Raw genomic sequence first — 16,072 nt, forward strand, 5'->3', positions numbered from 1 at the left:
CCAAGCAATTCCACCATCCTGCCCTTTCCATCAGCATGCTCTTTCCCGCTGGGTAAAGAAGGTGAACATGCACTAGCTTGAATCCCTTTCTAAACTCTCTACATCAAGACACATCAAAGACACATTCAACCCACATCATCAGCAAGTCCTAATTCATACCTTGAGCAAAGCTAGAGGACTGCTAAGATAAATCTATACAGTGACCTATTAAACAGCTGCACTTAAGAACTTCCATGTATTTTACAAGAGGAATTTGTTTAAGGTATGCTCTTATCTACGAACATTTGTAAAGCTTTAAGAGATGACATATTAGATATTTTTAAAAGCTCCCTGGTTTTATATGAACACTTGAGATATGGTAATCTGTGAAATTATTCAGATTTGTAGCTCGGTATAAAGCTGTCTGGTTTTTGGACAGCCCTTTTGATTTACCATCCTGTGGTGAAATCACTGCAGGAGTTTGGAGAAGGTCCAATTCTATTTGTTTAAAGTCCTGATCATGTGGCTTTGGCATTCCTAGCATATCCAGCAATCATTTGCTTTTAATTACCATTCATTTCAACCACATAAGTAATGAACGTGGCTACCACATCCAACTTACAGGCTGTGTAAACTCTTGAGCTGGGTGGAACTTTCTTCTATATACAGGCTTAACTATAAATTTAACTCAAAATCTGAATCCTCTTAACTTATTTTAGGCAGGCCTTTATAAGTATAAAATAAAAATAAATAAAAAGGAAATGAAAAAAGCCTTAAATGAAAGATTCCACACAATACACCTGATTCACTTCAGAAGCAATTTCCTGGCCTCCCCAACCTCTTGGTATGACTGTAGAAACCTTAAAAAAACAAGTTGATTTAACGTTTCTATTTATTCATGGTGTCCAGTTTCCAGAGGAGTCTGTGACTTGTAGTTTTAAACTCAATTTAGCATTTAAACTCATTTTCAGCTGGGTCCCAGTGGAGCAACAATTAGAGAAGGAAAGGAGTTCAAAGAAGAAGGGTTATAACCTTTCAGTGGTATGTTTGCCTGAGCTTGAAAAAAATGCATCTCTGTTACTATTCTTCCTCCATTCAGCAAACACCAAGTCATACAGCCAGGTTGAGAACCTGTTAGCAGACAGAACTTCATGGCTAAGAACAAATCAAAACCCACAAAGTCTTTCAAGGGAGCTAACACTAAGGTTCATTTTTCAGAGGTACTATTAATTGTGCCACGCTGAAAACCTCTATCAGCAAGCCTAACGTCTCTCAAGATAAAATAAATCTCACATCAAATCTGAACAAGATTAATCCACCAAAAATACGAAGAGAACCTAGGCTGCCGCACACTTAAAATTTGAGTTCTACCTTCCCATCTTCTGCGGTTGAGGGCTCCACCTGAGAATGGTGTCCCTGTAAACCAGACACTATATGTACACATGCATACATTGTAGGAGCCAAAAAAGCTGTGCAGGCAAACATTTGAGGAGAAACAGAGGTAAAGTAACTTGCCAGAACTCGTAACTGGACAAAATGGGTGTCGAGCACTGGTCTGAAAGTTACGACCTGGCAGCTCCATTTGTGAGGCTACAGGGGTTTCATCACGGAGAGCTGGAATTTGTATGTATTTTGGTGTACTCAGAGTTAACTTGTGCTTTCTATAGTAACAGCACTTTCTGTAGCCAATAGTACTCGTGTGAATGGCATTCCAGTGACAGAAATTCAGCCTCAAGATTCAGCCTCTGCCAAGATCTGGCTACCAAAAGTATTATTTGGAAGCACTGTACTTCATGAATACCAATGAATAACTTATTGGCTTGTCTGCCTTCCTACTCCCCCAGTTCTTGTAAACATACAGTATGAGATCCACATTGTAGGTTTTCACTCATTTCAGAGCATGCATAGCTCAGGACAGGACCTGCCCACCATGCCACGTGGGACTGTGGGCTAAATGCATACAGGGTGGCTCAGACAGGCGCCCTCCATGGTGCCACAGCTGGGTGATACATCAGAATACAAGCTACATCATATTATGCCTAAGATAACAGGCTTTGTAATTGTAAGTGAGAGTTTCACTGCTCTCAGATAACTGTAAGGTCTTTAAGTTTTGTTTTTTGTTTTTTAACCTGGCTTGAGAAAGAAACCTCTTTATGCAAGATTTAATCCTTCTAATTCAAGCATTACATTTCAGAGGCATTATATTTTAGAGGCAAAAAAGTGATGCTATAGTAGTACAAGAGACAGGCAGGAAAATTGTGACTAGTGTGTCCTAAAATTACATCGGACTTGGGCAAAAGGCTTATTTTCATAAAGCTGGTCAACAGCACACCTGATCATTCTGACTGAAATGAAATTACTACCAGGTGGAAATGCATTTGGCATTAAATACATCAGGCATTTACTATGTCATCTATCAGCCCATAATAAGATAACTAGACTTGACCAAATAGACCTGAAAATATAATCAACTGGGATGGATTAAATCAGTAGTTTTGTCTCTGTACATGTGGTCTCTGTACGGGTGGTCAGAAAAAGATCTCCCATATTTGCTGAACTAATATAACATATTAGTTCACACAGCTGGTGTCAGATAATTTGACCCTACAGATTTCTTTCAAGGAAGAGATTTAGGAAAGAACCTTCACTCCCAACTGAGCAAAGAGAAAGTAGATGCACTTGTTTGAATTAATTAAATAAAATTTAAACTGCCAAATCCAACATTTTTGATGAGGAATGTGCTGTGGTTTGTCTACTGCTGCTGAAACCCTCCATTTTGGGAAGGTGTATGTTTATAAAGAAGAAGCACACTTGTCCCTTGAAAAGAGCGTAAGAATAACAGAAATGACAGCAGCGTTTGTATAGAGGCATAGATATGCAGTTATCCATAGATATGCATTGATATGCATACTGCAGATTACAATTATCACCAGACCAGGATATTAAAACATTTCAAGTAAAGTCCTAAACTACTGAAGTTCAGAGGAGGAAGACACAACAAAGGGCAGACAGAGCAGTTTTGAATGAAGGGGAAAGCCAAGGTTTTCTCATCTAAACTCTCACTTCCCCTGTTATGTTTCCTGCTACTGCTGATAAGCTGTAGCTGATGTTTGAATCAGTTGCAGTGAGATGATAAAACATTGTGATAACCCATTAGCTGGAAGTGATCCTGCAGCAGTACCTAGCTGGAACATACTGATAGCAACTGCAGCCTGCAATGTGGTTCCAATTGCTGCATTCCTTTGAAACATCACCTGTAAAGATGTACAGACAGACCTCCTGCTACTGGCCATCAATGTCTACTCTTCCTGCTTGATTTTTATTTAACTTACTATGGGTTGATCAGTTCTCAATGAAGCTAAGGGCACAATGAGGCCCCTTTGAAAACTGAATTATCAATGAAATTAGAGACCCACTCAAAATGCACCTGTTTTTCATTTCATTAACATGTGTGCGTGCTTCTGGATTCATGACCTGCAAAATCTGTCAGTTTTTTTTTCCCTTCACGCTGTCCCTTTCATGTCTCTACCTTCCAATTTCCTCTTTTTCTCTCCAGGTTATGGATCACCTAACTTCCAGATGTTGATACAATTTGACTTCCTCTCTCCCTGACGCTCCTGCAACTAAACAAGCATCCACTGATGCCTCTTTCTCTTGCCTTTTTTCAGTGCTGTATCAAACTTTCTTTCTTCTCTGCTGCTAGCCCACAACAATAATCCCAGCCAACAACTCTCACCTCTGCATACATGTCTTTGATTCCTTCTCCAGACTCAGAGTGGCCTTTGTTGAACTTAGCTCATCAGACTACTTTTCACACATTTGATGCAGTCTCATGAAGCACAGAAGAGTTTCTATTCACATGATATATGTTCTGTGATCTTTTTATAATTGACTACATCACCTGTAAGGCCACCATCCATCTCTTGTTTTAGAACCACATCTGCATTTTAGATTACACTAGTACGCTGATTCAGAAGCGCTGAATAATGCAGGCTTTGTCACTGGTATCTTAAAAAGATGGCATTTATTACACGTACCTTGGCATTTTGAAGAGGAGGTTGGTAACTAGAAGGTCGGTAGTACCTCCTCTGGGTAGCATCGGTATGAATGTCTCCGAGAAATAGCTCCTCCACAAGGTGATCTAAGTTGTGATGCAGATATTGCTTCTCCACACGGATCAGCTGGAGTTCATGCATGGCAAAATTCAGAGCTTTGGTGCATTCACAACCGTTCTCTTCTCTCAGCAAATCATAGCTCACATCCTGCTCCCAGGGACTATCTTCTGGTATAAATCCAGGACACGTGTGGTTCACCAACTCACTTAATTTTTTGGCTATTGCTTCATTGTGGCATATGATTTGTATGTTGCGTAGCTGATAGTCAGCCTCAGTACCCCCCCGGATGATCCAGGATGCTTGGCGAAGTCGAATTTTGCCACGTATAACTAACGTGTAGATAGGGTTTGTGCAGCGATTGCCACCATAATAGAACTGATAGGCTTTAAATGTGTTATTGTGGTAGAATCTGTATGATCTTGTGATGAACTCGGGGCCTGCTCTAACTTCGCAGCTGTGGGAAGATAGAGAGTGATGGAAAGAAAATTTTAACAAGGCTGCACATCATGTACACTTCAGGTAACAAGAGTGAGCAACACTGCATGGGTCTACAGAGATACCTGGGTGCTCATGTAACTGGCCTGAATGGGAGGGAAATCGGAACCACGTATATACACCTGCCAATTTGCCAACCATTCTCTCTACTATTATGCTATTATCAATATATTTCTTCATGGAGATTGTATCTACCTGAGGGCTCTGTAGGTTTAAATACTTTGAGTCATATTTTGCTTTTCTTTTTTTGTCTAAGTACTGCCGCGTGACTCAATTCTCTGAAAAAAGTAGCAGCATATTAAACATCTATTCTTCTCTTGCATGGTAGATTTAGCAAAAGGGCTGATAACATCAGAAACCAAAATGCCAAATATCCACAGAACAGTGCAAAGAACAGGTTTCTACAGCTGCTGTACAGGCTTCTCAGTGGTGCACCGCCAGCTCTGGTCTGCAAAGGACCTGCAGGATCTTGTCCTCAGCTTTTGCACTCAAAGTTTCAACAGGGGTGGCAGTTAATGCAAAACTTCTACTTGGCTTCAATATGGACCATGTAGTATTGAGGTTGCTTAATGGAGTGTTTTTACTTTATTTTTTTCCTGAAGGTGTAAATAGAAGCTAAATTCCACTTCCTCTAGAAAATCCTTTTATACCTTCAGACTTGTCCCCCTTCTTTGTCATCCAAACTGTTTAACATAAATACACTTCTTCCTGTTAAAAATCCCCAGACTTTCCTACTATAAGTCACTTCAAATAAGTGGGTGAATATTGCCTGCTGAGACATGGAAAGAAAAATAGCGCTCTGAATTAAAAGTCATTATGTATAGAGAAGAACAGAAGTGGTGAAATACAGTTTCTTAATTTCTTTGCTAATAAAACTTGTGCTAGACAAATGCTCTGAAAACAAGGATCCATTTGATGGATCTAATGCGTGTAGTCAAAGATAGTATAATGCTATGTTTGAATAAGTATCCATTTTGGCAACTCAATGGTCTCTTTCTTATTTGAAAAGAGATTTAAAGATACTTCACAGCATGCTGTTTAAAATCCAGACCACAAATTGATTCATCAAGACAGCTTTATAGCATGCTATTCCTATGTACATAACGCAGCTCCTTCTCCTTTTATGCATAAACATATATAAAGCATCTGGAATTTGGAGCATCACCATATTAAAGGAAGTATTTCCCCTGCTGGTTGAAGTGGGAATATTCATACTTCCTCTCTGCTTCAACCCCCTTTTCTCTTCCACGTACATCACTCAAGAATCTTGTTTGATCTTTCCTTACCCAGTGGATACCCAATGTCCCTCAATATTGGGAGGCATTTGCACGGTGATCCGGGCTCCATTGTGCAGGTGTTTCAGCATGTGGTGACACTGTGACTCCTTGAAAGCCCTCCATGCACTCTTCTCCAAGGACCGAGGGTGGGACCTGCTGTCCGGATGAAGAAGAGCAGAACCTTCTCCCAGCCCTGCAATAGAAAAATAAAAATCATCAAGAGACCCTGGTGAGATCTCTTCCAACATCACGAAGGAGGTTGTGAACATCTTGCATTCAAAGACACTTCTTCACACCGTTATGTGCCTAGGAAAGCACTGTTTACATTCCTTGTCTCATCTGGAAAATAAATAAATATGGAACACTCTTCCTTCATATCAGTCCATGAAAAATCATCTAAGTAGTCTAGCTTTATGAAACATACTGGAGAAAAGGGCTTGAGCCAAAGTATTGCATTTCTAGACCCAGAGATGTGACCGAACCTGACTTTTACAGACACCTCTTTAGCCTCTGGTCAGGACAATCAAAAACCTGGGCCCTGTAGCTTTCAGAAGGTCGCAGCCAGATCCGGACGTCAACTTTGCGGTTTCAGCCCACCTCTAATTTGAATGCTTCTATAATAAACTTGCAAATAAAGACTGCTCTTTAAAGCCAAGGGAAAACAGATACTAAAAGCAAAGCCTCTGCACACAGGAAGCCTCTGTGATGACTGAGGTGGTCAATTAAAGGCAGATCCTGCTATTTTTATTTGAAAAGGGAAAAGGAATTTCAAAAGCTAATTTTATCTCCAGCACACAGTAATTTTGGTTTCTAGTAATGTATACATACAAAACCCACCAACGATCTTTCTACACAATATTAATTGGACAAAATGAATATGTAGCTTCAGAAGGAATGTGCCTTTACTCTTTTAGGCATCGAGTGCTCTTAGATATGTTGGAAAACATGGATCAAAAGAAAAACACACATCTAGAGGTTAAGAGGTGAAAAACATGAACCTTACATAACAGGTTGGAAAACGTATTACTTTGCCAAAAGGAATTTAAGAACCGCTGGGCTAGAAAAAGAGTACGGGGTGGACTGGAGGGGCTGGTTGTGTGCCCTGGAAACCCGGTTTTTCATTTTGGGAGAGGGAAAACTTGGTAACACATGCTCCCAGGGACAGGGGCTAGGATCTAACAGGAAAATCAGCATTATTCATTTTTAGATAGACACCATTTCAAACCTTTGCCATTTCCTACTGCTAAAAGAAAACTGTGTCAATGACTCATTATGTTCAGTAGGTCCTACATCTGCTGGAAGAAACTTGGCTTAATACCTGGGAAAATGCCATTGCCAAAAATATACATACATGTCAACTGTTTTCAAAGAGCAATTCCTAAGCTAAACAAAGGCAAGAAATTATCCAGTAGATAAAGAATGACCAGAAACAATACTATAAATACGTGAATGTAAACGGTACTCATCACTGAATGATCTCAAGGTTTAATGAGAGTAATGAATACAGCCTCACAAAATCTACTAGAAAAACTGGTAGCTTTGTTGCAGGTTACAAACAGTTCTTCCATCCAAATGAGAATTTATGGCCTTACTTTCTAAAGGGTAATAAACACGAGAGATGCTTTGATATTTGAGCATGCTGTCGGAGATGCCCTTAAAGGAGACTGACTTTCAGAGGGTCAATACCTCTCCCTAGCTGAAAGTCAGTCTTCTCAGGTGTTTCTGCATTGCTGACCAGTCTCACTTAGGTGAGCACTGAACAACCGTCGTTCTGCAGCCAGAAACAGCAGTGCCATTTCAGAGGTGGTATGGCCACGCCAGGGCGATGCTCTGCTGGAGCTAACGATCTTTTGAGAGGCAGGATTTGCTAGACCGGTTCGGTCCTTCATGCACATCGCCTCCTGGCCTTAAGCCAGCATCTCTGCACAGCTCTCTGCTGTGCCTGGTCTGCAGCTCAGCTCACCTGGAACAGTGCTCGGCTCCCTCAAAAGCTCGGGCTTATCGGGTTTATCTGAAACCTCGTGGCTATGGGGTTGATGTCACAGGCCCTTACGCTGCCAGAAGAGCAAGTTCAGCCAGGTCCGTGTGAACTTACGAGTAGACTTATTTTTGTTGTTATGAATCACAGCTAGTGACAGAGACCTGCCCTTCCAATACCCTTCTCCATCTCTACATCTCCACACACTCAAAAAGCCCACGTTACTTCAGCACGTCACTCTGAAATGAAGTGGAAGCTCCTCTTCATGGGTGCTGAGCCTCTTTTGGGTCAGCAGGGACACTTCCTGCAAGGTACCCGCTCGATGCTGGAGCCATCAGTACTAACTTTTTCAACAGAAACACAGCTGTCAGGATGTCTCCTGCAAAGAAATTATCTCACCCTGAAAAGACCTTTGAAGATTTACATTTCTGACTTGATTTGTTAAGCACTTGAAATCTGCCATCAAGAGGAGGTTTTGAAATGGTTCAAGTAACTATTTCCAAGGCATATTTGTTATGCAATTTGCTTTTGGGCAGTCGTTTTTCCTAATTCATGTCATATGACTCATGAATACAGATGCACTCGAAAATGAACGATTTATCCCTTTTAACATAATTGAACATTTAATTTCTCCAAGCAAAAATCCTTTTATAGGAGGATACCATCTTTTATGTGTGCATATCAAAGGAGAAAATGCAGTAACTATGTTATACATTGCCAATTATTCCCTGGAGGAAATAATGAAAAGAAGGGGTTTTTGAAAAGGAGACAAACTTTATGTGACATTATACAGCATCTTTTTGATATTGCTTAAAAGCCAGTTGGGTCCCAATTCTCCCTGGATGTACAAGTGGATGTAGTTCTGTCTTGCAACTTGCAAGCAACAAACTGTACCCAGCAGATGGAAGGAAGATTTGTATCATCAGCCACCGAGATTTGTACCTGAAGAGAGAGTATTCGCACAGGACTCCATCCATCAAACTGTGACAAATGAGGACAGGAACAAATTTAGGTGATCAAGACAGGCACAAGGACACAAGGAACACTGCAGAGACTGAGGAAGGGATGTAGAAGACGCGTGCTAGGCAGCATCACATAGATTGGACATGACCATCAGGATGGGAATTATGGTGTAAGATTAAGAGGCAGTGATGGGACCCTTACCTTGTTCACTACACTTCGCAATGTTTGTGTTGCAAGAGCAAGGAAATACTTAATTTAGCACAGTCTCCACCCTCACTGAATAATCATTTCAACATTTTTGTATGCACCTACATATGCCTGCATACATGGCTGCCATACAGAGGTGCCATAACTTCCCTTGAATCACCCGAAGATCCCCTGAAAAGACTGGCGATGTGCTTCCTACATGGGGCATTAAGCTGAACAGCATCTCCCTGTGCTTTTCCACAGAGCAGGTAATCCGAAGCAGCACAGTGTCCCCTGTCCCCCTTTGGCTGTGCGCAGTGAAGTGTTCTGCAAAACCAGGCTCTCAGGGTGGCACTCACTTTAAAAGGTCCATTTGGCGATGTTAAGTGGGATGCTGCTGGAAGGCTCAAGGTTAAAACGTGCTTTCACAGAACTGGCAAAAGAGTTTCATGGCTCTTAAAAGCCCACATCGGAGCCTAGACACAATTGCAACATACTTGGAGCCACTGCTTTCATTCAAAGGGATCCAGCTCTGCTATTCTCTACTGCACAGACAGATGGTAGGCACCAGCACCTCCAGGACAAGCCATGTATTTCAGACTCAAGGTCTGACTTACTTTATTTATCTATTTTTTGTGTTTGCAATATGAAGGAATCTTGCACATTTGATAAAAAAAAAAATCCATCATGTTATCACTCAAAAGCTTGACAACCTTCAAACAAAAAACATTCTTTGCATAAGGCTAATAGCAGTACTTCTGTGAAGCCTCTGGTTAACACCAACTTAACTACACTATGACCATAGGCCATAAGATTTTATCTCCCTCCCCATGATGGCTGTTTAGTCAACGGAGTGAGCCCAAAAGGAAAAGGAAAATTCCAGAACCTGTCAAAAATACCAGGCAGAAAAACAAAACGAAGAAAAACAAACACATTTTTGATGCATCGATATCTGTCTTCATTTCATAATCAAGCCCAAGGAGTGTAGATCACCATACAGCTTTAGCATCAAAGTTTTCATGGAAGACAGCACAGGAGGTGCTACAGCTCCATATTCTAGCTGGGAATCCCCTTCCAGGGCCTCACAAATCACGCGTTAGAGGGCAGACCCAACATCCATCTGAATGGGAAAGCAGAGCTGTGCTCAGCTGCCAGGCCAGTAAGGCACAGCTGGCAGCACGCACTGTACCAGGTGCTGATAAGGAAGAGGGTTCAGGCTCCGGGGTTCACCCATAAACCTCTATCTGATGTGGGAACAACCACTCTAGATAAAAATAATTGCAAGGGAAGATAGGTTACTTTCAAGTTCTTCAAAGATTTCTGCACATAGCTGCGAGTGAAATATGAATCTTAAAAGGGCAATCTGCTGGCAGCCCGTTACCCAAATGTGTTTCAAAAGTAGCTCTGTAAGAGCTCCCCGCCAACATTTCTGAAAATAAACTGTGAGCTGCTACACTAAATGGCTCGGTTTTCTGAAAAATAGTATGCAAATAACGAACAATTGCAGCACAGATAATGATAAGTACTGTTGTGCTCGAACACAAATTCTCATCTTTTAATTCATACCTAAACACCCCGGCCAGATTCTCTTCTCAGCTATTCCTGGTTGCAAAAGTATAACTCGAATAATCTTCAATGTTAAACTGGTTAGATTTAATCAGTTTAATTAACAAACACCTCTACCAGAATCTAAACCGTGGCTTCAAATGTGGTCAAATGTAGTGCTGCAAAATGCAGGCTCAAAGCTCCTAGGCTTTTGGCAGGTTCACCCTTGGCTGAACAGGAGAATAAAAGTTACCAGAAAGTAGGACTCAAAACTGCATTAAGCTTGGGATTGCTTAATAGGAACCGCTTTTTCTTCCATTTACAGCAACGTAGATCCAGAAGAATACCATTTTGTTATAAACTAAAACAATCTCGAGTGGCAGTCCAAGTTCGCAATACGTGATGGCTTCACCTCCGACGGAGACATCTGAACATTCGTGCTGCGTTTCTGCAGCAAGCCCTGCACAAGTTCGAACTTGCTCGAAACTTAAAAAACTTTACCACAGACAAAGAATAATTGGCCGGCTTAGGTTTATAGCTCTCCTTATCTGGGCAGTTGCCCTGCACAATTAAATAAATACACATTTGGATTACGCTCTTTCTTGATGTGGGAGCGTGCTAGATAACGCCCATGACAGGCCTTCAGCTGCAGTGCAAACTTGTGTAATTGCAGGGGAGAATACAATGTCCCGTTACCAAGCCGCTGTCTGTGTTTACCAGTGTTTTCCCTGCTCTCGAAACTTCAAACACTCCTCGCAGGATCGGGACCTAAATTAGCTACCACGAACAAAGGGGCCGGGAAAGGAAACCTGAATTTCATAGTTGTAAAAGCGGACGGGACAATGATTTCCTTTTGCAGGTATCTGCTGCCATTCTTGTGCGTGCAGAGTTTTCGGGCATGGCTTCAAAAGAGACTTGTAGCCTCACGGAGGGAAGTAAGCATCGCACAGTGTGGAAGATCCCAAAGACAGATAAAGTATCTTTAGATGGGAGAGCAAAAAGGAAACTCCTCCAAGGCTGGCTGGCCCAGGCTTAGACCCTCCATCATCTTACAGCCCTGTCTTTGCTCCATGGCCCTGTTTGGGAGAGACCAGAGGACCAAGTGCCAAGCAATTGCAGAGCTGAGAAACTCTGCTAGGTTTAGGTTTGGCCATTATCTCGGATCACTGCTTCCTTCTGCAGCCACCAAGGGTTAAAGCCCACCTCCATGCGGGGCCGCGGGAGCGCGGCGGGTGCAGCTCTGGGCCGTAAGTGCAATTCAATATCGACAGTAGTTTGGTCTTGCCCCCTTTGAAGCCGACATCTGGTCTCCATCACAGACATCTGCAGCGCTCTGCCGCGCGGGCTGCACACCCCGGCTCCATCCTCCGTACAAAGCGCGGGTGTTTGTTCAGGTGGGACTCCCTTCAATGCCGATGGGACTTTTGTCCGAGTACAGACAGCGCTAAACAAGCTTATTATGGGCAATCCCACCCTCCACCAGCCCTACCTAAAGCACTGCATCGATTATAAGACACTACTGTTGCTTCGAAGAGCTGAGCCTATTTGCCTTCAGCGTGCTGTATGCGACTCTGGGGCTCCACCACCTACCAGCCTGGATCCTCCAGACACGCTACAGAATGCCAAAATCACCCCTTCTGCTCACGACCACCACTCCGTACCACTGTAAGCCCACAGCCAAGCCACGGAGATGGGTGAAATCGAATTTGCAGTGATGAAACTGTGAATAAAACTCCGCCTGTTTTCCAGCTCTCCCTGCTAACTCTAGAAGGCTTACTGCAAGCGGCGTCCTTCCCTTTTTTCCTCTTCGTTGTCTTCCAGATTCCCATCTGAAGTATGTTACTGAGGGAACGGATCTTGTACGCCTTTAGCATGGAGCACAGTTCTTGTCCATTTTACAGACGTGGGTATTTACATCCTTATATATTTACTTATTGCTTTCCTGAACGGGTTCTGAAATTAAGCACTTTGCAACTAATTTAAGCAATATTGCCAGAGAACTTTTAGAAGCGTAAACAGTTTTGCTCTGAAACGCCCAGCAGTCCTGTCTTCATCATCTTTATTAGGACTATTTCCATGACGTTATCAACAAATTGTTTTAGTTAGGGTTTCTAATTCAGTGGTAACATAATCAGAAATACACTAAAGTTTCTTCTTAGCATTTGTATTTGTAAAGTTTACATTTACAAAAGAAATTAGCCAAATTTGTTTTGAACCCACTTGGAGGTGGCTCTTATTAATCAGGTTTTTTGGAGCTGAACGATCTTAGCATCTGACATCTGAAACTTCTGTGGCTTTTTGTCTAAGCAAAGAAAACAGTGATAATGGACAACTTCCAGCTGCAAACCTCTTTTGACATTGTACAGGTTTTATTTTGACTAAGGAATACAAGTTTTTCCAAACTGTAATTCAGCAACGTTAAATTAGGCAATTTTTAACATAATGAAGGCATAAGCTTTAGTCTTACTGGACATTTTAACTTGCATTATAAAGCTTTAAACCCTAAATACACACACACCCTCTCACTCACTTTTAACCCTTAATTTGCTGTGTACAATAGAAGAGTTTAAGACAACATCACGTGATGTGAAGAGGCTTAGCACTACGATCCCCTGGGATTGCTGGTTATTCTTATGTATTACCAGTTCGGGCTAGCCGCTGTCTGAAGGATGCTCCTGTTGACTCTGTGGCACACAGAGAAAAGCTCTAGACCAAGTTAAAGCTAACAGGGTAAACACATATTGACTGGCAGCACTTCAAATGCATAATGTGAGTTTTCGAGCTTTTAAGAGGGCAGCAGTTTCCCCACGCTGGAAGCTCAGATCCAGGCTGTGCACTGCCACATTACTGAGGTGTGTATGTTTACACACTGAGCTGCTTCGTTCTACAAGAATGTAGGTATACGTTATTAGGTGAAATATAACTGCAGATGGAAAAAACGGACAATTTTCCTACTTCATCCTCTTTTGGCAGCTGCTGTTTTGATCTGATCATTGGCCCTGATTTGTTTCCCGCTCCAGCCAGGGTTCAGCACTGCTCTGTAATTCCAAGCAGATGAGCCAGGGAGTCCAACCCTGTAATTACACCTCCTCTCCTTACCCTCTAACTTCAAACCTCCCATTTCCACTTTTACGTCTCAGTTCACAGAGTTTTAAGGAACACCTTTGGTGTCCCAGCAGGTCTGGCTTAACTAAACACGTTTATGCACTCTCTGGATTTCATAGCTGAGCTGTGGGAAGGGTATAAAACCCCCTCCTGGGGAACGAGGTCTCTTGCTCTTTGTCTCTCAAAACAAAATACACAATCAGAAGTCCATGCTCTTTATTATTTATTGAATACCATCTGTGTGCTTAGCACTTGTACAAACACTGAGAGAGACAATCCCTGCTCCACAAAATCAATCCCAGGAATAGCTTTGAAACCCCTACCCCCCCTCACAGACCTCACATTGAATCCATGTAGGTTGCTTGCATCGTAACAGCTAAATTCCTCTTTTTACGAGTAAGCTCGGGGTCCTACGAAATTTAGCAGAAGGCGGCTGGATGCTGCAAAGCACTCCTGAATTAGGAACATGCTTCAAAACGATGCTGTAGCTGAGTAGCTTGAGTCACTCTTTGACAACAAGATCTCTACCCGGACTTTCCAAATCTGGCTGCCAAATGTTGGACATACCTCAGCAGCTAATTAAACAGTTGCAGCTAATTGAAGTTGCTCTTGAAGAACGCCGGGATTCTGGGCAAATGCGTTGTCACCCAAAGTTGTCTTGGGATGAACGTACGAGCTGAACACAGCACAGTCAAGTCCCATATGCCAAGGGCTAACATTTTGCCTACTGTGCAGCTTCAGAGAAATTTCATCCCGGGGGTAAGCTGAGAGAGTTTCAGAGCAGGACTGCCCGCAGAGACACCCGGGCTCTCTTCCACTCGGGCACAACCCTAGGTAGTGCCAAAACTGCTGCAGCCCGCGGCTCCCCGGCGATGCCCCGCAGCATCCCCACCGGAGATGCCCGGCAGCAGCCCCGTCCCGCAGCTTTCCGCCGGCTCCCACCCGCACCACCCCGACGGCTTTCCCCGAGGGGGATGCCCCGCACTCACCGTGCAGCAGCAGGGCTGGGAGCAGGCACCGCATGAGCCTGCCGTACATCTCCGCTCCGCTCCGGGACCCGCGGCTCAGCACCGCGGCGGGCAGCCCATGGCCGGCGCTAGGGGGCAGGCGGCCGGCGGGACCCTCTCCTCGGGGCTGCCGCCCCCCGCTGCCCGCTGCTCGGGGGCTCCCGCTCCGCTCCGAGCCGCTCCGCTCCGCTCCGCTCCGAGCCGCCCGCAAGTCTCCGCGGAGCGCGGCGGCGGCCCCGCTTCATATTTCCCCTTCCAGCGGGAGGAGGAGGAGGAGGAGGAGAAGGAGGAGGAGGAGGAGGAGGAGGAGGGGGCGGGAGGTGGGGACAGCGCGGCCAGGGAGGGCTGCAGGGGGCGGCCCCGCTCCGCCCGGCACCCCCCGGAGGGGTCCTCCCGTTGAGGGAGGGGGAGGACCGACACCACCCCCCCAGTCCTAAAAACCCCAAATCCTCCGCCGGGAGGGTGCGTGGGTCGGTGCCGGGGGTGCCAAGGTGCCCCCAGGGAGGCTGTGGGCAGGTACGGCACCCCCAGTGCCCCTTGCTGGTGGGCACCCCCGCCGTGAGGGTGCACCTTCGTGTGGCTGCATGGCTCCGTGTTAAAAGCCAAGGGTGGGCGCCTAGGTTGCCTTCTTTGGTGCTGCGCTCCTCTGCACGCCTTTCCCCCCGTCTGTTGTTGATTAGTTTTGATTTTTAGGCTGAGCTTAGGCCCTGGTCGTGCAAGTGCTCAATGCGTGTGCTTAGTGTTGTACACGCGAATGACTCATGGGACTGGGTTTGAGCACGGGGATTTCTTTTATAACGCCCTCTGCTCAGGGACATCAAGCTTGCTGGCTTTTCTTTGGACTTGTGGGCTCAGCTGTAGGGTCCCATGGCAAAGACTGTGTAACAAATTGGAGAAAATCAACAGATCGGAGTTTTGAACTCAGTTTAAGCTAAAGTGTTTACACACTGCATGCTTACAAAGAAATACAAACAATAATGACTCCTTCCAACTCCCTTGAGAAAGAAGAATAAATTTAATCTTCCTCATTTGTATAGGGAGGAAACAGAAACAAGTAAGTGGTGAGTCAGAATTCGAGCTCCGGTGCTTTGGATTCTCAGGGTTAAACTTTTTCCTTCAAACAAGTGTTTTTCAGGACAGAAAGAATGGTTTCCAGAGCACTTGGTGGCGGTCTCTACAAACCAGTAGTGTTTGGATATCCTCTCAGTGACCTGGAGACAGATGCACAAAGAGCTACTACCTTCAAGAAGCAGGTGCACATGAACAGGAACAAGTAACATGGGGTACGGCCATAAAAATGCCCTTACCCAATGTTATTTGCTCAGCTTCAACGCTTTTGTCTAGTTGCCACAGAGATGTTTGTCAGCTGCACGTGTGGAGGGAGGTGAATCAAAGGGTTATAGTAAATGGGGTTACTTCAGG

The 16,072-nt window shown here is 44.0% G+C and overlaps 1 protein-coding gene across 1 annotated transcript in view; it reads right to left on the minus strand.

Moving 5' to 3' along the window:
* Nucleotides 1-14,920, minus strand: part of APCDD1 (APC down-regulated 1) — a 28,134-nt gene extending 13,214 nt beyond the window's left edge. The window contains exons 1-3 of the mRNA XM_068671643.1: nucleotides 14,633-14,920; nucleotides 5,876-6,059; nucleotides 4,017-4,548 (exon numbers count right to left, since the gene is read on the minus strand). Coding sequence (XP_068527744.1) covers nucleotides 4,017-4,548; nucleotides 5,876-6,059; nucleotides 14,633-14,681 — 765 coding nt within the window. The 5' untranslated portion in view covers nucleotides 14,682-14,920. The remainder of the gene's footprint in view (nucleotides 1-4,016; nucleotides 4,549-5,875; nucleotides 6,060-14,632) is intronic.
* Between the last annotated feature and the right edge of the window lie 1,152 nt (nucleotides 14,921-16,072).

The sequence above is a fragment of the Anas acuta genome, chromosome 2 (genome assembly GCF_963932015.1).
Source record: "Anas acuta chromosome 2, bAnaAcu1.1, whole genome shotgun sequence".
NCBI lineage: Eukaryota > Metazoa > Chordata > Aves > Anseriformes > Anatidae > Anas > Anas acuta.